The 22021-nt window shown below is 49.9% G+C and overlaps 1 protein-coding gene across 1 annotated transcript in view; it reads left to right on the top strand.

The window, feature by feature from the left end:
- SMOX (spermine oxidase) overlaps positions 1-14406 on the top strand; it is a 65150-nt gene extending 50744 nt beyond the window's left edge. Inside the window, exons 5-7 of the mRNA XM_015411176.1 lie at positions 2168-2867; positions 12481-12641; positions 13895-14406. Of these exons, the coding sequence (XP_015266662.1) occupies positions 2168-2867; positions 12481-12641; positions 13895-14032 (999 nt within the window). The 3' untranslated portion in view covers positions 14033-14406. The remainder of the gene's footprint in view (positions 1-2167; positions 2868-12480; positions 12642-13894) is intronic.
- The last annotated feature ends 7615 nt before the right edge of the window (positions 14407-22021 follow it).

The raw sequence follows: 22021 nt of genomic DNA, 5'->3' as shown, positions 1-22021 counted from the left end.
AGCCAACAACAGGGCACAGAGGCCGAGGCCTTCCCCTGATGTTGCCTCCTGGCTCTGGGATTCAGAGGATAAGTGCCTCTGATTGTGGAGGTTCCCCTCAGTCACCATGGGTAGTAGCCATTGACAGACGTATCCTCCATGAAGCTCTCTAATCCCTTTGAAAGCTGTTTATTCCTGTGGCTATCATGACATGCTCTGGCAGCAGATCCCACATTTGAACCCTCCTCTGTGTCGAGTAATTTTCCTTTCGTCTGTCCTGAACCTACCGTTTGGAAGCTAAGCAGGGGAAGTCCATGATCAGTACTTGGATGGGAGCCCACCAAGGAAGACCAGGGTTGCTGTGCAGAGGAAGGCCACGGCAAACCACCTCTGCTCATCTCTTGTGAAAACCCTATGATCCTGGGGTGGTCATGAATCGGTTGCAACTTGGTGGCACATATTCGGTTTCCTTCAGGCTGTATTCGGCTGGCCCTTACTTGTGTGGTTGTCTGCTGACTTGCCTGCAGGCTGTCATTGCAGGAGAAAAAGGCGTGGTGATGATGCTTTCAAGAGGGAAGACGGTGATGTGCTCCTATACGGCCTGTGGCTCATGTTATCCATGCAGATCTGAATATGCTAGACTATTTGCTTTACGTTTACGTTTGCTTTAGAAAAAACCTTATAGATTGCCGTGCTGGCTGGCACCAAGGATAACCCTATCTAGTAACGTTCCATCTCGAGCGCAGCTGAAGGGTGGGAGATTCAGGACAGACAAAAGGAAGCACTTCTTCAAACAGCACATCGTTGAACTGTGGAACTCGCCGCCACAGGATGTGGCTATGGCTGCCAACTTGGAAGTCTTTGAAAAAAGGAGTGGACAAATTCATGAAGAATCAGCGGCTGCTAGTCGTGACGGATGTCTGCTTCCTCCAATACCAGAGACAGTGTGCCTGTTTGTCTCAGTTGTTACGGTCATTCTTTAGCTGGGCTTCATCCTAGGGATGCCAGCCTCCAAGTGGGAACTGGGGATCCCCCGGAATTACAGCTCATCTCCTGACTACGGAGATCAGTTTCCCTGGAGGAAATGGATGCTTTGGAGGGTGGACTGTATGGCATTGGACCCCACCAAGGTCCCTGTCCTCCCAGGGTTCCATCTCCAAATCTCCAGGAGTTGCCTAACCTGGAGCTGGCAACCCTACCCCCCCTCCCCATCCCCTGCCGCTAGCCTGTTTCATTGCCAGAGAACAAATGTAAAGAAAACAGTCGTGAGAGTCTGACTCACAGATCAAGCCGTCAACAAGACTTGCAAAGGAAATCTTTCTGTATATGATGGTCAACAAGCACTACAACACAACAAACAAATTCCTTCAAATCATAAGAAAAACCTAGTGTGAAAATACACCATCAACGTCGTCTCCGGATTATATCACAACGTTTCAAAATTGGATCTTCCTCAGGAAATGTTAGAGTAGTACTAAAGCTCTCTTGCTCATAAAGTGCTTTACAAAAAGTCATGAAAGGTAAAATGCATTCAGATAGGACGCTGATCTCAATAAGTCTTCAGGCTGAAATATGCTGCTAAGCTTCTAACGGATCCCAGACGCATTTCCTTCGCAAGTCTTGTTGACTGCTTGATCTGTGGGCCAGACTCTCACGACTGTTTTCTTTACATTTGTTCTCTGATTAGGTCGTGATTGTCCACATCTGTCCTGTTTCATTGCCATCCAGACCGATCTGAACCAGAACAAAGAACCCAGTTTTCACAGTGCTCCACAGTTTGTGTTTCCACTTTGCTGTGTTTCTCGCCACCATTTTGTATCGTTCCCACCGACCATGTGGGGCCCTGTGCAATTGGCCACGGCATGGAGAAAATGCGGAACTTGATGGGCCTCTGGTCTGATCCAGCATGGCTCTTCTGATCTTATGATTGCATTTGGTAGCTCCAAAGTGACTATAGGGGTGCAGCCTTCCACCTGTTTTTGATTGGTTCCCAGTGTCTCTTGTTTTTGCAGTGACTAGCCAATGGGAGTTCTGTCTAGCTATCATTAGCCATTACAGTGTCTATGAATTTGTCTATCATGCCTTCTGGTATTGAGTCCCACAAGTTGATTTCATCATTAGTAAGCATAGGAGAACATCCCTCCCTTCCCCTCTGCGTTAACATTGTTCTATGTCTGCCCTCCCCTAGGTGGAAAGTTGCGAGAGCAGCTCCCACAGCATGGATGAGGTCTCTCTCAGCGAATTCGGGGAGTGGACCGAAATCCCCGGAGCCCATCACATCATCCCTTGCGGCTTCATGAAGATCGTGGAGATCTTGTCCCGTTCCATCCCGGACTCGGTCCTCCAGCTGAACAAGCCGGTCAAGTGCATCCACTGGAACCAGTCCATCAGCCAGGAGATCGAGCGCGTGGCCGACCACAACAGCGACCGCATGGAAGAGGACGCGGGCTACCCTGTCTTCATCGAGTGCGAGGACTGTGAGTTTATCCCAGCCGACCATGTCATTGTGACGGTGTCCCTGGGGGTCCTGAAGAAGCGCCACGAGAGCATGTTCCAGCCCCACCTGCCTGAGGAGAAGGTGATGGCCATTCAGAAACTGGGCATCAGCACCACAGACAAGATCTTCCTGGAGTTCGAGGAGCCCTTCTGGAGCCCCGAGTGCAACAGCATCCAGTTTGTCTGGGAAGACGAAGCCGAGAGTGAGAGCCTCACCTACCCGGAGGAGCAGTGGTACAAGAAGATCTGCAGCTTTGATGTCCTCTACCCGCCCGAGCGCTACGGCCATGTCCTCAGCGGCTGGATTTGCGGGGAAGAGGCCCTGATCATGGAGAAGTATGACGACGAAACTGTGGCAGAGACCTGCACTGAGATGCTGCGTAAATTTACAGGTCTGCGGTATTCTTGCCTCCCCTTTCTGGTTCTGTAATGGGAGAAGGCCAGGTAGGAGGAGGAAAAGGAGGAGGAAGGGACTGTGGTAAAAGATCCTTTCAGAGAGTAAGAACATAAGAGAAGCCAGTGTTGGATCAGGCCAGTGGCCCATCCCGTCCAACACTCGGTCACACAGTGGCCAAAAGTGCCATCAAGAGGTCCAGCAGTGGGGCCAGGACACTAGAAGCCCTCCCACTGTTGCCCCCTCCCCCAAGCACCAAGAATACAGAGCATCACTTGCCCCAGACTGAGAGTTCCTATCTATACCTTGTGGCTAAGAGCCACTGATGGACCTCTGCTCCATATGTTTATCCAATTCCCTTTTGAAGCCATCCATGCTCATAGCCGCCACTACCTCCTGTGGCAGTGAATTCCATGTGTTAATCACTCTTGGGGTGAAGAAGGACTTCCTTTTATCCGTTCTAACCCAACTGCACAGCAATTTCATGGAGTGCCCACGAGTTCTTGTATTGTGAGAAAGGGAGAAAAGTACTTCTTTCTCGAGCTTCTCTGTCCCATGCATAATCTTGTAAATCTCGATCATGTCACCCCTTGGTTGTCGTTTCTCCAAGCGCTTTAACCTTTCTTCATAGGGAAAGTGTTCCAACCCTTTGATCATTCTAGTTGCCCTTTTCTGCGCTTTTCCCAATGGTGTAATATCCTTTCTGAGGTGTGGTGACCACAGTAAATGTGTTAGTCTGTAGTAGGGGTGTGCCTTTGGCATAAACTGAGCCAAAAAAATACCCAAAAAATACCTTAACGGTATTTTTCAGGTATTATTTAAGCCGAATACAGATCAGAGAATGTGATTGGCTACTGGTATAGCTGAGCCCAAATAATGCCAATGTCTTTGGCTTTTATTCAGGTCTATTCAGCTATACTTAATGGTTGGTGGGCTCCTCTTGCAGTTCAATGTAGACCAAGTTATACCAGTATTGGGATCCTTTGCTATTTGTGGATTCATGACTGATGATTTGACTTGTTTGTGGTCCACCATCTGATTATGTCTCATGGTCTCCAGCCAATTTTTCCATCACCTTAACCATGCAGAGGTGGCCAAACTCATTTGTTTACAAGGGCCGGATCTGACATAAATGTCACTTTGTTGGGCCAGGCCATGTGTGCCGTAAAATGTAATGCCAAGTACTGGCGATATAAACTTTATAAAGGACACAGGCAAACCCAATTAACAGTATTTTTCTTTTACTCAAAATACAAACATGCTTAAAGCCCATTAAGGGGAGGGCAGGATATAAATCAAAATAAATAAATAAACAAAACAGTCTTACAGTATTTCCTTACAGTATCTCCCTGATACCCACCCTTCCACTTCCACTGCCCTTTACTCATTAGCACTGGTCTTATACCGAGTCTGATCGTTGGTCTGTACAGGGACATAATGTACAGCCTCTGCTATCTAGCAATAAAGTAATGACCAGCTGCTCACAGGCCGGATAAGAGCCCTGGATGGTCCGGTTTGACACCCCTGCATTACGTCCTTACATTTTATAAGAATTTTTTAACTATTGGGATGCAGCAGAATCCTGCCCTCCTCGCATTTCCGTATTTTGCCGTTCACGGTGACCCGGAGCCCCCTACGAATGGCAAGGGTCAGCTGTAATTGGGAGCACTCCGTTCGGGGCAATGTAGCAGCTAAGGGTTATAAACTAGGAAATCTGTGCCATGAACTCAGCGGGTGGCTTCAGGCAAACCCCTGCCTTTCAGCCTCCGGTCAGAAATATGGGATAATAACGAATAACATGAAGCTGCCTCGTACTCTTGGTTCCCCATGCCCTGTCTCCCCCCTTCTGACTGGCAGTGGTCCTTTGGGGCCTTAGGCTGGCCCTTTCTTGGTTCTGTTCTTTGGCTGCTTGGGATTGACCTTTTGCATGCTCTCCCCCTCGCCCCCGGCAGTGGCCTCTCCTGACACAGACCTCCCGTAACAGATCTGTTAAAATGATCACCGAGATGAAGGCTACGAAACAGTATAAAATGCTGCTTTTGTTAAATGCAAGGGAGCCGTAGCTGGTGAACTCTACCTTAAATTAGTGTAGCCATCTAGATTGCACGACTGGTTCCTGCTCAGTACAGGGTTTGAGACAATACTTTGTACCGAGAGGTATTTGAAGTGCAGGTTGACCAGCCCAAAGGGGTCTTATACCGAGTCTGATCGTTGGTCTGTTTAGCTCAGCTTGACAGCCGCTCTCCAAGGCCTTGGGCAGGGAAGGCTTTGCCTTATCGCATGCCGCCTGAACTCTTCTGCAGGCCGAGGATGGGCTGTGTTTTGCCCCCCTCCCCAAAGATTTTCTCCTGTCGGTTGAATTTAGGAATTGCCTTGTACTAAATCAGATTGTTATCCACCTAGGCCAGTATCGCCTACTCTGATTGGCAGTGGCGGTCCAGGTGCCAAGCAGGGAATGGTCTTTCCCAAGACTAGAGGTCGTTGGACAGGAGATGAAAGAATTTGAACCCTGCCGTCTTTTACGCGCAAAGTGGATGCTTTACTGCTGAGTCATAGCTCCTTGAACAGGAGCTGCAGTGACTCAAGTGGTTAAGAAGCTGAACTGCAGGCTGTGGAAGGTCGGTAGTTCAGCAGTTCGAGACCTGAGTGTTCCGCATGACGGAGTGAGCTCCCATCTCTAGTTCCAGCAAGAGGCTCTTCCACTGAGCCACACACCCCTCTTTACAGCTCTCCAGGGTCTCAGGCAGAGGTCTTTCCCATCACCTCCTGCCTGGTCCTTTTAGCTGGAGATGCCGGGGACTGAACCTGGGACCTTCTGCGTGCTGAGCAAATGCTATGTCACTGAGCCACGGCCCCTCCCATGTGGTCTGAGTTAGAGCTGTCATCTGGATCTTTATTTTCATGATCATTTGCCCTTGTCGCTTCCTTTCTACCCAGCAACAGTCTGAACACACGACACTGCCTTATACAGAATCAGACCTTTGGTGCATAAAAGTCGCTATTGTCTACTCCGAGAGCTCACTGCTATCTGCGGTCTCAGACAGAGGTCTTTCACATCACCTACTTAGCGGTCCTTAAATGCAGATGCCGGGGATTGAACCTGGGACCTTCTGCATGCGAAGCAGAGGCTCTGACACCGAGCCATGGACCCTCCCTTTTCTGGGACTTCAGTTTCACACGCAGATTAGCACAATGGATTTACTGGGATTGTTTGCCGAAACCCTCTAGAATTGAGCCGGTGCATGCACCACTGACCATCGCGGCTCTTTGTAAAGCCGATTAAAGCGGTGCCCCATTCAAACAATCCCGTGCCTTGTATTACTGGCCTTTGTTGATTTAAACCCCCTGTATTTAGATGCCTGGGCTTTGCGGGGATGTGTGTGTGTGTGTTGAGTTCACAGGAGTGAGATAGGCGGCTCGGGAACCAACCGATGCTGCATGCTTACTCTGGGGGTGGTTTTGACTGCGCCGAAAGTCCCAGCCTTCCTTTGATCTTCTGGTTACTGGCGCTTGACGGTATTGTTCAAAGGCTTCACTAGTTAGTTCAAGGGTCTGGGCGGGGAAGCCTTTTGATCTAGGACTGCGTTGCCAAATTCAAACATTGCCCAGGGGCAGCGTGGATCGACAGATGGGGTCTGCCCGTGCTAACTGTGCACCCCAAGACGGGAGTCCACCGGTTATGGTACGAAGCAAGTCTTGGAGGGTAGCCGTGCTGGTCTGCTGTAGCGCAGCTTGAATCGAGTCCAGCAGCCCCTTAAGAGACCAAGAAGACTTTCGAGGTATAAGTGTTTCAGAACCAAAGCTCCCTTCATCCGATACGAGTCTCGTATCGGACAGAGGGAGCTTTGACTCCCCTAGCACTTAAACCCAGAATATATTGTTGGTCTCTTAAGGGGCTACCGGGCTTGTATCTAGAGGTGGAAAGTGAGAGACTGTCGGGGTTTCGTCTCCAACTTGGGCTTTGCAGTCATTTGGAAGCAGCAAGAAATCTTGCTGCTGGTAGGACCACTGAAACTCGGCGTGGAACAAACGGGCACGATTGTATCCCCTTCCCCAGCCTGTAGGGGAGGGGTGTGCGTCTCATCTTTGACAATGCACTGAAATTCAGAGGTTACATAAGAACATAAGAGAAGCCAGTGTTGGATCAGGCCAGTGGCCCATCCAGTCCAACACTCTGTGTCACACAGTGGCCAGAAATACCAGGGGCCATCAGGAGGTCCAGCACTGGGGACAGGACATTAGAAGCCCTCCCACTGTTGACCCCCCCCCAAGCACCAAGAATACAGAGCATCCCTTGCCCCAGACTGAGAGTTTTTATCTATACCTTGTGGCTAATAGCCACTGATGGACTTCTGCTCCATATCCTTATCTAATTCCCTCTTGAAGCTTTCTATGCTTGTAGCCACCACCACCTCCTGTGGCAGTGAATTACGTTTGTTAATCACTCTTTGGGTGAAGAAGGACTTCCTTTTATCTGTTCTAACCCGACTGCTCAGCAATTTCACTGAGTGCCCACTTGAGTTCTTGTCTTGTGAGAAAGGGAGAAAAGGACCTCTTTCTCTACCTGCTCTACCCCATGCATAATCTTATAAACCTCGATCATGTCACCCCTCAGCCGCCGTTTCTCCAAGCTAAAGAGCCCCAAGCGCTTTAACCTTTCTTCATCGGGAGAGTGTTCCAACCAATGCTCCCTCTAAGCTGTGGAGTCTTGTGAGCAAAAATTCTACTTTGCGAGCTACCGGCATTACGGTTGTGAGCGAGTGATTTGGCTACTGCCTACATTAGTTGGCTCTCGAGCCATCCTGCCTGAGCGAAGACAAAAATGTGTGAGCCAGAGGTTAAAAACCTGTGAGCTAGCTCACACTAACTCAGCTTAGAGGGAACAATAGTTCCAACCCTTTTATCGTTCTAATTCCTACTGCTGGAACATAAGCTTGGGGGAAGAGGGTGGGGCGGAGACCTCGCAACCAGGTGAGGGATGGGGAAGACCTCCAGGTGTCTTCACATTCCGAGCACTGTTCCCTCTAAGCTGAGGGACAGAGCAGGTAGAGAAAGAAGGACTTTTCTCCCTTTCTCACAATACAAGAACTCGTGGGCACTCCATGAAATTGCTGAGCGGTCGGGTTAGAACGGATAAAAGGAAGTCCTCCTTCACTCAAAGAGTGATTCACACATGGAATTCACTGCCACAGGAGTGGTGGTGGCTACAAGCATGGACAGCTTCAAGAGGGAATTGGATAAGCTTATGAAGCAGAGGTCCATCAGTGGCTTAGCCGCAAGGTGTAGATAGGAACTCGGTCTGGGGCCAATGATGCTCTGTATTCTTGGTGCTTGGGGGGGGGGGAACAGTGGGAGGGCTTCTGGTGTCCTGGCCCCACTGCTGGACCTCCTGGTGGCACCTGGTATTTTTGGCCACTGTGTGACACAGAGTGTTGGACTGGATGGGCCACTGGCCTGATCCAACACTGGCTTCTCTTATGTTCTTATAGATGGAGCTCTCAGTCTGGGGCAAGGGATGCTCTGTATTCTTGGTGCTTGGGGGGGGGCAACAGTGGGAGGGCTTCTAGTGTCCTGGCCCCACTGATGGACCTCCTGATGGCACCTGGTATTCCTGGCCACTGTGTGACACAGAGTGTTGTACTGGATGGGCCATTGGTCTGATCCAACATTGGCTTCTCTTACATTCTTATGTTCTTATAACTTAAGCTGTCAAAATTGCAGTATTTTGCCTATTTGTGGGATTTAAGAGTTATAAATGGCTGAGGGGTCTGCGAGCAAAATGGCAGATGTATCCAATCCTTGTGAGAAGTCTGCAGCCTGAGGTACCCGATGCCACCTTAGCACATGTACCTCAGTTCAACTAGCTGTGAACTACCGGTTAGAAAGAACTCTGTCATCTGTGGCTACCGGTTAGAAAGGTTAGAAAGAGCTCAGTTCTCAGCTAAACTTGTTGCAGTTTCTGCCCTGGTGGCAATGGAAGGTGCTGTGGAGTTGCAGCCAACGTACGACAACCCTGTAGGGTTTTCAAGGCAAGAGACATTCAGAGGTGGTTTTGGCCTTGCCTGCCTCTGCGTAGCAACCCTGGACTTCCTTGGAGGTCTCCAATCCAAGTATCGACCAAGGCTGACCCTGCTTAGCTTCCGAGATCTGATGAGATCAGTCTAGCCTGGGCCGTCCAGGTCAGGGCAATAATGAGGTACCATCAGGCCACAACGGACTCATGGTGACCCCGTAGGGTTTCCAAGGCAGGAGGCTTTCAGAGGTGGTTTGCCATTGCCTGCCTCCATGTAGTGACTCTGGACTCCCTTGTTCTCCCTTCCACGAACCCAGGGGTCATTTCATAGAAAAAGAGGTGCAGGAGCTCATTAGCGTAACTCATTTGCATAACTTATTTGCATAGGCCACACCCCCTGACATCACCGGAAGTGTGTCAGAAGGCAACACCCACCACTCAGGCTCTACTGGGCTGTTTTGGATTGCTAGCTATTGGGGGAATGTGCAGATCTGTCCTTGCAGAGGAGGGAGAGCTTGTACCTGAATAAAACTGGTCTTAATGGTGTCACTGGACTGTTTTGGACCAGGGGGCCGGGGGGGGAGCTCTGCAACTTACCTGGCTGCTTCTTGCTCTGACTGAGGGCTGCTGGGAGCAGGGGGTGGGGCTTGTTGCATGTGTCCTTACTGCCGGAGCTCCGCTCCTGTGCGCTCCTGCAGGAATTGACCCCTGCATGTGCCAACCAGAGTCAACCTTGCTTAGCTTCTGAGATCTGATGAGATCAGGCTCGCCTGGTCCATCTAAGTCAGGGCTTACCCCCTTCTGATCTTTCCCCCTCTAGTAACGTAGGGCAATAAGATACTTGTTACCCACTCTGTGGGTATGTTTGTCATAGTGGCCTGAGGGAGAGGTGAAAAGGTCAACCACAAGGGAAGGGTCAGGTCAAAAGGACCACAGCTGAGAAGGAGGGAAAGCCCTGCACGTCCCCCTTATGAAGATTAGGTACGCTTCTACGTGCAGAAATGTACCTGGGTTGTAAGGGCTGTACATGTCTACAGTGTGCCCACTTTTGTCTTTAAAAGCATTTCACTCATTCTTGGCCTTCTTCTAATTAATGTCTGATGTTCCCATTCTCCTAAGTGGGAGAAAACTTGCTGGCTCTTCCCCTCTTCAAATTCATGGGGAGACATTCCTGAAGTCCTCTGTGAAATCTCAGGTTAAGGCAGTCTTACCTGCGATTCCCAGTTCTCCAACTCGTCTGACAGAAACGATTTTGGGAGTGTTCTTCTCCACCTTATTGCAAACATGGACACCTGACCTTCATCTAGCGTGATTCGCCAATCTGGTTTCCCTTTCTTTCCCCCCGGTGGTGGAGAGTGCCGTCAATTTGCTGCGAATTTACAGCAACCCCCGTAGCGTTTTCAAGGCTAGAGATAAACAGAGGAGGTTTGCCATCGACCGCCTCTGCATGGCGACCCCAGACTTCCTGGGTGGTCTCCCATCCAAGTACTGACACGGGACAATCCTGCTCAGCTTTTGAGATCTGATGAGATCAGGTTAGCCTGGGCTGTATGGTTCCAGGGCTCTTCCCCTCTAGTTCAGGGCAAATATTTTCATGGCATTTTAGTTCCCGCTATTCACAACATGAACAGAAAGAGTGGCCTTGTGTGAAGAGTCCAGTTTCACCTTGCCTGCAGTGTTCCCTCTAAGCTGAGTTAGTGTGAGCTAGATCACAGTTTTTTAGCCTCCGGCTCACACGTTTTTGTCTTAGCTCAGGAAGGGACGGCCCAGAGCAAACTAATTTATGCGGCAGCCAAAGCTCCTGCTCACAACTTTAATGCCAGTAGCTCACAAAGTAGAATTTTTGCTCACAGGGCTCCATAGCTTAGAGGGAACATTGCAGTTGCCTGTACACAAATAGGCCTTGGATTAGTTTGTGACCCTAAGGAAAGCTTTGGGGGAGGGTGTGTGTTTCCTTCTCACAATAGCTTTTGCAAAGGTCGGGTAGCATCACCTCTCTTTAGCAAACGGTGACCCGGGCTACAATAAATGTTGATTACGCACAGGGCTTCTTTTGTAGGAAAAGCCCAGCAGGAACTCATTAGCATAACAGGCCACATCCAACCGCAGACACTCATTAGCATAACAGGCCACACCCTGACAGCCTAGCTCGTTAGCTTATTAGGCCACACCCCCATGCCTTCCCTTGGCTTGCCTGGGCAAGCCCCCCTCCCCCCCCCCGAAGAGAAGGCAGTTTAAACTTCCTTCCCTTGGCTTGCCTGGGCAAGTCGGCCCTTGGACAGGCCGGGGAAGGCATGGGAAGGCATTTAAATGCCTCCCCAATCCTTCCAGGGCCCCCCCCCGGGCCACCCACCTCGGAATCGCCGGGGGGGGGTGTCGCTCTGCAGGCCGTCCCTCTGTATCCATGTACGCAGAGATTTTGGCTGCAGTGGGCATGGCCAACTCTGAAGCCAGCCGGAACTCCGTTCATTCCTGCCCCGAAATAGTCCTGATTACGCAACTGATAGGACCTTGTGTGTTCCGTGGCAACTCTGGCCTCAGCATCCGTGGATGGCAGAACTGTGGGCCGTCAACGCCACTAGAAAATGACTGCCATGGAAGGCACGTCCACTCACAGAATGTTGGGAGAGTCGAAGCCAAACCTCTTCCTTATGAGATAGATGAAGACGGGTAGCCGTGTTAGTCTGTTTGTAGCAGTAGCGGTGGCTCGGTGGTTAAGACGCTGAACTGCAGACTGGAAGGTCGGTAGTTCAGCAGTTCGAGACCCTTGTGCCGCATGACGGAGTGAGCTCCCGTCTCTGGGTCCAGCTCCTGCAGTTTGAAAGCAAGAAATTCCAAGTAGATAAATAGGTACCACTTCGGTGGGAAAGTAACAGCATTCCGTGCGCCTCGGCGTCTAGTCATGCCGGCCACGTGACCACGGAAACGTCTTCGGACAGCGCTGGTTCTTCGACTGGAAAACGGAGACGAGCACCGCCCCCTAGAGTCGGATTCGACTGGCTTTCAAGCAAGGGAAACCTTTACCTTTAGCAATAGAAAGGAGCAAGCGTCCAGCAGCACCTTAAAGACGAACAAAATCTGTGACAGGGTCCAAGCTTTCCTGAGTCACTGCTCATTTCTTCAGATATCTACAAGGACCAGAGGTCGATTTGGGGGGGATCGCGGGGGATCGCAGTTCCCCCGGGTGAGGTGCGGGGGGCGGGGCACACGACGAAGCCCCGCCCCTTGCTTCCGGCCGCCCCACTTCCAGCCCTCATTCAGCCAGGAGGAGGCAGGAGAAAAGGGAGGGTAAGTTGCTTCCTCCCTGCCTCTCCCCACCCCTGCCTGCCTGGGGCCAGGGAGGGCCTTGGCGGGGCTTCCTTGCACTCCCGCCGGCCTTGCAGGTCCACCGCCGGGCCCCTGATGTCAGAGGGTGTGGCATATGCTAATGAGTTATGCTAATGAGTTCCCCTAGCTCTTTTTCTACGAAACTACCCCTGACAAGGACTGTCAGTGTTCTTCACGATAAGGCCCCAGTTTCAATAGCCGGCATTCCGAACATCTCTTTAGGCGTGGTTTGTGGCCTCACGTCCATTCTCTTTGGTTGCTTTTGGTTTAGGGAATCCCGACATTCCAAAACCTCGGCGGATCCTCCGATCCTCGTGGGGCAGCAATCCGTATTTCCGTGGCTCGTATTCCTACACTCAAGTTGGGTCGAGTGGAGCAGATGTGGAGAAACTGGCAAAGCCACTGCCTTATACTGAGAGCTCCAAGACAGCTGTAAGTACGCTCTGGACGAGAAACTGGACTGGGACCGCTGAGACCTGCTGTTGGTTTCCAGACAGTGATTCTCACTGGGCCCACCAAGATCCAACCCAAACATTGCATTAAAATTAATCATGTAGTTTTATTGGCTCAGTGGACCCCTAACAGAGCTTCCAGGGCCCCCATCGTGGGCCCCCACGGTAACCCGCGGGGCCCCACGGTTGGCCCCCACAGTGACTCCAAGGCCCCTGGAGTTGTCTCACCATAGTACGTGCTCTTGGCAGTCCTGAGAAACACCATTTCTATCTCCCCCCCCCCCCCCCGTCCTTTCTACAAAGTCTCAGGGTGATATACATGTTTCTATCCCACCAGGTCCGCTCTCACAACAACCCTGCAAGATCGATTAGGCTGAGGGGGAGTGACTGGCCCAAGCTTGCCCAGTGAGCAACCATGGCACAAGGGGGATTTTAACCTGCTCTAGTCATACTCTGACATTCTGTCCACCAGCACCTCCTCCTGGCTTTTCTGTGAATCTGGGGTTGTTGGGTAGAAGAGCTCCTGCAAGGGATTATTTACACGACTTGAGAAATGCAGGTTGATTGCTGCAACTTGTAAAAATTATCCTCATTTTATATATCGTAGAGTTGGAAGGGGACCTCCAGGGTCACCTAGTCCAACCCTGCACAATGCAGGAAATTCACAAATACCTACACCTCACACACAACCAGTGACCGCTGTTCCATGCCCAGAAGATGACAAAAAAACCTTCAGGATCTCCAGCCAAACTGGCCTGGAGAAAAATTGCTGCCTGACCCCCAATGTGGCGATCAGCATTTCCCTGGGTGTGTAAGAAAGGGCCACGAGTACTAAGCTCTGAGGCAACCCTCCCTGCCCTTCCCCTCCCCTCCCCGCAACAGACACCCTGTGAGGTAGGTGGGGCCGAGACAGCTCTTTTGAGAACTGCCCTTGAGAGAACAGCTCTGAGAGAACTTGTGACTGGCCCAAGGTCACTCCAGCAGCTGCATGTGGAGGAGTGGGGAATCAAACCCAGTTCTCCCAGATTAGAGTCTGTGCTCCTAACCGCTACACCAAACTGGCTCTCAGGAGGAGCTCTTATATATACAGAGCTCTGGCTCTGCCTGGTGGAAGATATTATTAATTAGATATTAGAAATCAGATATTTTCTTTCTGAAACACTTTTTGGTATATTTCCTCATCTCTTCTTTCTCCCCCCCCCCAACCTTTTCTCCCTCTGCCTGGATCTACAGCCTATACAGGTGATGTTTTCAGGTGAGGCCACCCACAGGAAGTACTACTCCACTACCCACGGTGCTTTGCTTTCCGGCCAGAGAGAGGCGGCTCACCTCGCCGAAATGTACCAAGACCTCTTACAATGCAGGAACTGAGAGGCCGGAAGTTTCAGAAGAAGAACCACTAACTCGTGATTCCTTTTACAGTCGTGTGTTAAACTAAATTCTGTTCCCCCCCCCTTTCTTTTTCTAACCGCTAAGAATAGAACATTTTTTAATCTTTTTATATTAAAAAAAAGTCTTATCTATTTTAACCCATAGTCGACTGATTGTAGCTTATTTTCACGTACTGTATAGTTAACAGGGAAAGGTGCTCTTTCTGGTCCGGGTGAAACCTGTTACTTTTTTTTCTTCTTTTTTTTGGGTGTCATTTGATTTCCGATTACACTTCGGCTTCTTCTTTTGGAGGCATCCTGTCCTCCCTCCCCTGTATTGTAAGTGCCTTCTATACTTTCAATAAATGTTGTAATAACCACAGAGTTTGAGCATATGCTTTGGAACGCACTGGTTTCGATTCTGGATTGAGGATCTGGCCACGAGGGGCCCAAGTAATGGAATTCTGGGTGGTGGTCCCGAAAGACATCTGTTGTATTTATTCGTTTTGAAAATTTCTATGCTGCCTCTTCGGGGAGCCCGCTCGAGGCGGCTTACAAAATAAAACATCATAAAAAGAGGATGAGTCGGTTTTATACTCCTGCTCTTCGCTACCGAAGGAGTCTCGGAGCAATTCACAATCACCTTCGCTTCCTCTCCCCACGACAGACACCCTGTGAGGCAGGCGGGGCTGAGAGAGCTGTGAGAGAACTGGGACTGGCCCAAGGTCACCCAGCAGGCTTCATGTGGAGGAACGGAGAATCGAACCCGGTTCCCCAGATTAGAGTCCGCCGCTCTTATCCACGACACCAAACTGGCTCTCGGCTATAAGATATCATAGATCCAGGGCTTACAGAGCTCTTCTTACAGGGGCTACTGTAAGCTCTTGGAGGATTGGCTACATGAGGGGTGTGTCGCCTAATATGCAAAGGAGTTCCTGCTACAAAAAGAGCCCGAACCATAAAGTATCACAGAAGTTATGGCATCCCAGCATTCAAAACCACATCCAGAGCATAAAACCAACATAAAACTTGGAGCACGTTAAAACAGATCTTAAATGTTTCACAGGTTGAAAACACTCTATACAATGATGTTTTGAAAAAGAAGAGGAGGTGGATTTATACCCCACCCTTGACTACCCAAAGGAGTCTCAGAGCGGCTTACAAACTCCTTTCCCTTCCCCTCCCCACAACAGACACCCTGTGAGGCAGGTGGGGCTGAGAGAGCTCTGACAGAAACTGCTCTTTTTCAAGAAAAGCTCTGACAGAACTATGGCTTGCCCAAGGTCATCCAGCCAGGTGCAAGTGGAGGAGTTGGGGAATCAAACCCGGTTCTCCCAGGTTAGAGTCTGCGCACTTCACCACTACACCAAACGGGCTCGTTACTTTAAAAGCCTGGCTGAGCAGAAATGTTTGGCCCTGGCACCAAGGATAGTCTCCCGATGGGCTCTGGAGATCTCCCGGAATTACTGATTTCTGGACAACAGAGATCAGTTACTCTGGAGAAAATGGCTGCTTTGGAGGGCGGGCTCCCCAGCATCATACCCTGCCGAAGTCCTTTCCCTCCTTGAATCCTGCCCACCCCAGAATCTCCAGGAATTTCCCAAATGAGTCGGCACTTTCCCTGGCGCTGAAATGAAAGTGGTGTAGGTGCCAGGCAGACCTCTTTGGGAAGAGTGTCCCACAGGCAAGGCACCACCACTGAAAAAGCCCCGTCTCTGGTAACCATCCGCTTCGTTTCCGGGGGCTGGGGCGCCGAGGCAGGGCTTGTGAGGCAGATCTGAGCTGGAGGGTTGGAAGGTATGGGAGGAGGCAGTCCTTCAAGCAGCCTGGCCGTAAGCCATTTAGAACTTTCAAGGTAAGGATAAGCAGGGGTCATTTTGTAGAAAAAGAGGTGCAGGAGCTCATTAGCGTAGCTTATTAGCATAACTTATTTGCATATGCCACACCCCCTGACATCACCGGAAGTGTGTGAGAAGGCAACACCCACCACTCAGGCACCACTGGACTGTTTTGGATTGCTAGCTATTGGGAGGGGGGAACATGCAAATCTGCCCTCACAGAAGAGGGAGAGCTTGTACCTGAATAAAACTTGGTCTTAAAGGTGCCACTGGACTGTTTTGGATTGCTAGCTATTGGGGGGGGGGATGTGCAGATCTGCCCTCGCAGAGGAGGGAGAGCTTGTACCTGAAGGTAGGCCACGGTGGGGTTTCTGCAACTTACCTGGCTGCTTCTTGCTCCTCATGGCCCGACTGAGGGCTGCTGGGAGCAGGAGGCGGGGCTTGTTGCATGTGCCCACCCCCTGGGCTCCTTACTGCCGGAGCTTCGCTCCTGTGCGCTCCGGCAGGAAATGATCCCTGAGGATAAGAACTCTGAATTGTAAGCATATGGGCATCCAGTACATATCAGCTAGAGATACCAACTTCCAAGTGGGACCTGCCCCCCCCTAGAATTACAGAGCATAAGAACATAAGAGTTCTTGTATTGTGAGAAAGGGAGAAAAGGACTTCTTTCTCAACCTGCTCTATCCCATGCATAATCTTATAAACCTCGATCATGTCACCCCTCAGCCTTCGTTTCTCCAAGCTAAAGAGCCCCAAGCATTTTAACCTTAAATTCTGTGGCCATTATTTAGAATCATAGAGTTGGAAGGGGTCCTCCAGGGTCATCTAGTCCAACTCCCTGCACAATGCAGGAAATTCACAAATACCTCCCCCCTCATCCTCAGTGCCTGAAGATGGCAAAAAAAAACCCCAAACCCTTCCAGGTTCCCTGGCCAAACCAGCCTGGAGAAAAATCGAATTAGGTATTAAGAGAGAAACAGATGACCCTTTCTTATCCGTTTTGTTCTGCTGCTCGGAACGGATGGTTGTAACAGTGAAAGTTCAACTACAGTAGTGCATGGGGAGGTCTTTCACCTTCCCAATGGTATGCTGAACCTAACCAGCCGTCCCCAATTTATGCCCAATCTTTGCTGGAAACGCTTATTAGTTCACTCTCCCAAACGAGAACCTTTGCCACCGAGTTTTAAGATAATTTTTTAAATCTGGGCGTTAACGTATGCTGCATTCCAAAGCGTGCTTGCGACGCTCCCTTCCCCCATTTCCCTTTCCATAGAAACAAACGTCTGTGAGACATATGTTCTCGTTCGACAGCGCAAGGCACAAAACCAACAATGAAATCCATGGTGTGTAAAGTCCGGATCCTCAGAATTTCCTGCAGGAGTGCACAGGAGCGGAGCTCCAGCAGTAAGGAGCCCAGGGGGCAGGCACATGCAACAAGCCCCACCCCCTGCTCCCAGCAGCCCTCAGTCGGGCCATGAGGAGCAAGAAGCAGCCAGGTAAGTTGCAGAGCCCCACCCCACCCCCGGCCCGCCTTCAGGTACAAGCTGTCCCTCCTCTGTGAGGGCAGATCTGTGCGTTGTCCCCCCCACCAATAGCTAGCAATCCAAAACAGTCCAGTGGCACCTTTATGACCAAGTTTTATTCAGGTACAAGCTCTACCTCTGTGAGATCAGATCTGCACATCCCCCCCCCCATAGCTAGCAATCCAAAACAGTCCAGTGGAGCCTGAGCGGTGGGTGTTGCCTTCTGACACACTTCCGGTGATGTCAGGGGGTGTGGCATATGCAAATAAGTTATGCAAATAAGTTATGCTAATGAGCTCCTGCACCTCTTTTTCTACAAAATGACCCTTGCTCAGAATGATGGGCAGAGAGTTCAGGTCTGCAGTTCAGCGTCTCAACCTCCAAGCCACCTTTTAAATGCTGTGCGAGTGGCGAGCCCATCCACAGCAGAGGAAGAGGACTCGGCAGCAGTAGCCTCACTGCGCCTGCGCCAGCCCAGGTCACATGACAGCAGGTCACATGGCTGAGCTGGTACAGGCACAGTGAGGCCACTGCTGCCAAGCCGAATCCTCTTCCTCTGCTGTGGACACGCTCACCACTCTCTCTCTCCTTCCCGCCTGGCTCCCCTGTCCCACAGGATTTCCCAGTGCCCCACCACCCACAATTTTCTGGCTACACCCCTGGTTCTGATGCCTGAGGACCAATGCTCCCTCTAAGCTGTGGAGTCTTCTGAGCGAAAATCCTATTTTGTGAGCCACCGGCATTAAAGTTGTGAGCGAGCGATTGGGCTGCTGCGTAAATTAGTTTGCTCTGGAGCCCTCCTTCCTGAGCGAAGACAAAAACAGGTGAGCCGGATGCTAAAAAACTGTGAGCCGGCTTGCACTAACTCAGCTTAGAGGGACACATTGCTGAGGACTTGGAGAAAGATCAGGAAGAAGAGAGAAGAAGAGAAGAGATTGGATTTATACCCCGCCCTTCACTACCCAAAGGTGTCTCAGAGCGGCTTACAAACTCCTTCCCCTTCCCCTCCCCACCCCACAACAGACACCCTGTGAGGTAGAAGAAGAAGAGATTGGATTTATACCCCGCCCTTCACTACCCAAAGGAGTCTCAGAGCGGCTCACAAACTCCTTTCCCTTCCCCTCCCCACAACAGACACCCTGTGAGGTAGAAGAAGAAGAAGAAGTTATTGGATTTATACCCCACCCTTCATTACCCAAAGGTGTCTCAGAGCGGCTTACAAACTCCTTCCCCTTCCCCTCCCCACAACAGACACCCTGTGAGGTAGAAGAAGAAGAAGAAGAGGAGGAGATTGGATTTATACCCCGCCCTTCACTACCCAAAGGAGTCTCATAGCGGCTTACAAACTCCTTCCCCTTCCCCTCCCCACAACAGACACCCTGTGAGGTAGAAGAAGAAGAAGAAGAGGAGGAGATTGGATTTATACCCTGCCCTTCACTACCCACAGGTGTCTCAGAGCGGCTTCCAAACTCCTTTCCCTTCCCCTCCCCACACCCTGTGACCAGGAAGACAGAGGTTCGGTTTCAGGGAGGTGGGGAAAACCATAGTTTTGGCTTGCTGTCCATCGGTTCGTGCCATAGCCTTCCTACCCCTGGAGTATTCAAGCGTGTTTACATTTGCTCCCCTTATGGCTGACTGTGGCATGTGCTCTGTTTTCTAAGTCCAAATCTGCCCTTACCCTTTGGGCTCATGTTTCTCCCAGGGCACTAAATTTAGCAGTCGTTTACTGGTGGGCTGTAAACTGAGAGATGTTTGCAACCCCAGGAGGAAGAGGAGGTGGGGTGGGTGCTTCACTGAGACTCCTCTGGGTAGTGAAGGGCGGGGTATAAAACCAACCTCCCCCTCCCCCTCCTCCTTCCCCCTTTGCTTCCTAACTGGGAGGAACTATGACAACCTTTGCACATACGTCACACTTCATAGAATCATAGAATCATAAGAGTTGGAAGGGATCTTGCAGGTCATCTAGTCCAGCCCCCTGCACTCTGCAGGAGCATAGCCGAAAGATAGTCCCACAACATAAAACATACAACATACCCGAAAGATGGCTGCCCAGCCTCCGCTTGAAAACGTCCAGCGAAGGAGCATCCACCGCCTCCCGAGGCAGTCTGTCCCACTGCTCAACCACTCTTACAGTTAGGATGTTTCTCCTGATATTTAGCCGGTCATCGACTCCCTTGTCATTTTCACCCATTCGATCTAGTCTTGCAATCCAGAGCAAGAGAGAACAGATCTGCTCCATCTTCTACATGACAGCCCTTCAAATATCTGAAGACTGCAATCATGTCCCCTCTAAGCCTTCTCTTTCCCAGGTTAAACAGACCCAACTCTTTCAGCCTTTCCTCATAAGACTTGGATTCCAACCCTCTCACCATCCTGGTTGCCCTCTTCTGGACACGCTTGAGCTTGTCAACATCCTTCCTAAAATGTGGTGCCCAAAACTGGACGCAGGACTCCAGATGAGGCCTGACTAGAGATGTGAAGGCCCAGAAAAAACCCGGAAAAATTCGGGAAAAAACCGTTTTTTTCCCGTTTTTCCCCTGAAGATTTTTTGTTTTTTTCCGAAAAATTGGAAAAATTGAAAAAAGAAAAGAAAAGAAAAAAATGATTATGGAACGTTTTATTTTAACATGATGAATAAAATATTTTAAGACAAGGTGTTCAAATATTTTCTAAATCATTTCTAAAATATATATACATGGTATCAGATTGATCTAATTTCTGTGCACTGAGGACAAGCAAGTCCTAGTTACAAACTGAACTCTACAAAGGAAGAACAAGATGCATTTCTTCCTTTAGAAGGTGCTATTGTCAGAAGAAAATAAAAAGATTTCAGTTTTGTTTTTGCATGTGGGTGGGTATTCTGTTTGTAATAATTGTTTGGATACACTATATTTTTAATATGCTAGTTATGATAATTTCATGCCAAATAAAAATGTCCATAGTCATATTTTATGTTCCTAAAGTAACAGAATGACTTTCAATCTAGAAAAGACAAAAGAAATGCTAATGTAGCATTTTTTTCAATTTTTCCGAAAATTCCGTTTTTCCCCGAAAACCCCCGGAAAAAAACGGGTTTTTTTTCCAAGCTTCAAAATTTCCGGAAATTTTACATCTCTAGGCCTGACCATAGCAGAATAGAGTGGAACTACCACCTCCCGTGATCTGGATGTGATCTAACAATGCTTCTGTTAATGCATCCTAAGACTGCATTAGCTTTCTTCACAACCACATCACATTGCAGGCTCTTCTTCAAAGCATGTCTGATTTGTTATCGCAGTAATCACAACAAGCTGGTAGGGTAGGCCGGTATTTGGTTCTTCTTTTGAAGACTTAGGGAAACTTGGCTGAAGCGGAGAGAGCATACCCTGCCGAAACCCATCTGCTGAGTTCATGGCTGAGCCGCTATTTGAACCAGGTACCTCTTGAGATCATAGTCATCTTCTCCCAGTTATGGAGAATTTAGGGGCAAGCTCTCTGTCCCAAATGGAACACATGAAGCTGCCTGATATTGAATCAGACCACTGGCCCAACAAAGTTGGTATTGTCTACTCAGACTGGCAGCAGCTCCCCAGAGTCTCAGGCTGAGGTCTTTCCCATCACCTACAGCCTGGTCCTTTTAACTGGAGATGCCGGGGACTGAACCCGGGACCTTCTGCCACTGAGCCACAGCCCCTCTTTACAGCTCTCCAGGGTCTCAGGCAGAGGTCTTTCCCATCATCTCCTGCCTGGTCCTTTTTAACTGGAGATGCCGGGGATTGAACCCGGGACTGTTAGATCGCGCTAACAAAGGACTCGTACAGTGATTCAGCAAGTGATTCAGCTTTATTGGAAGTAACGAGCAAGCACTAACTCAGTAAGAAACCAGAACAGAAAACAGTGGGAGCTTATGCTCCTTTTAAACATAACCGGGCTAATGTAGCCACGCCTATTTACAAATAACAACCAATGAGATTGCTAGAATAAAGACCAATGGGAGTCTTTCCCTCCTAGGGAATGGTATCGTTCTGATTGGTCGCTGTTACGAAGCGACCAATAGGAAGTTCGCTCAGAGGAGCCCTGGTCTGGCTCGAAGCTTAACATGGGAGTCCTATGAAGTGATTCATGTAATCATTTCAATACATTACAATTCCTCCCCCCTAAGTTAAGCCATCATCCCAATTGTTTTATTATTTACAAACATGCAATCAACCTTTGTACATCAGTTATTCCAACAGTATTTACACTCATAGTCCTTCAGATAAGTCGGCATTTGCTCCCATCACCTCCTGCCTGGCCCTTTTTAACTGGAGATGCCGGTGATCGAACCTGGGACCTTCTGCATGCCAAGCAGAGGCTCTACCATTGAATCACAGCCCCTCTTGACAGCTCTCCAGGGTCTCAGGCAGAGGTCTTTCCCATCACCTCCTGCCTGGCCCTTTTTAACTGGAGATGCCGGTGATCGAACCTGGGACCTTCTGCATGCCAAGCAGAGGCTCTACCATTGAATCACAGCCCCTCTTGACAGCTCTCCAGGGTCTCAGGCAGAGGTCTTTCCCATCACCTCCTGCCTGGCCCTTTTTAACTGGAGATGCCGGTGATCGAACCTGGGACCTTCTGCATGCCAAGCAGAGGCTCTACCATTGAATC

The sequence above is a fragment of the Gekko japonicus genome, unplaced genomic scaffold, assembly GCF_001447785.1.
Source record: "Gekko japonicus isolate JY-2015 unplaced genomic scaffold, Gekko_japonicus_V1.1 scaffold850, whole genome shotgun sequence".
In the NCBI taxonomy this organism is placed as follows: Eukaryota; Metazoa; Chordata; class Lepidosauria; order Squamata; family Gekkonidae; genus Gekko; species Gekko japonicus.
The sequence above is the reverse complement of the archived record's forward strand: the minus strand, read 5'-3'. Positions and strand labels throughout refer to the sequence as shown.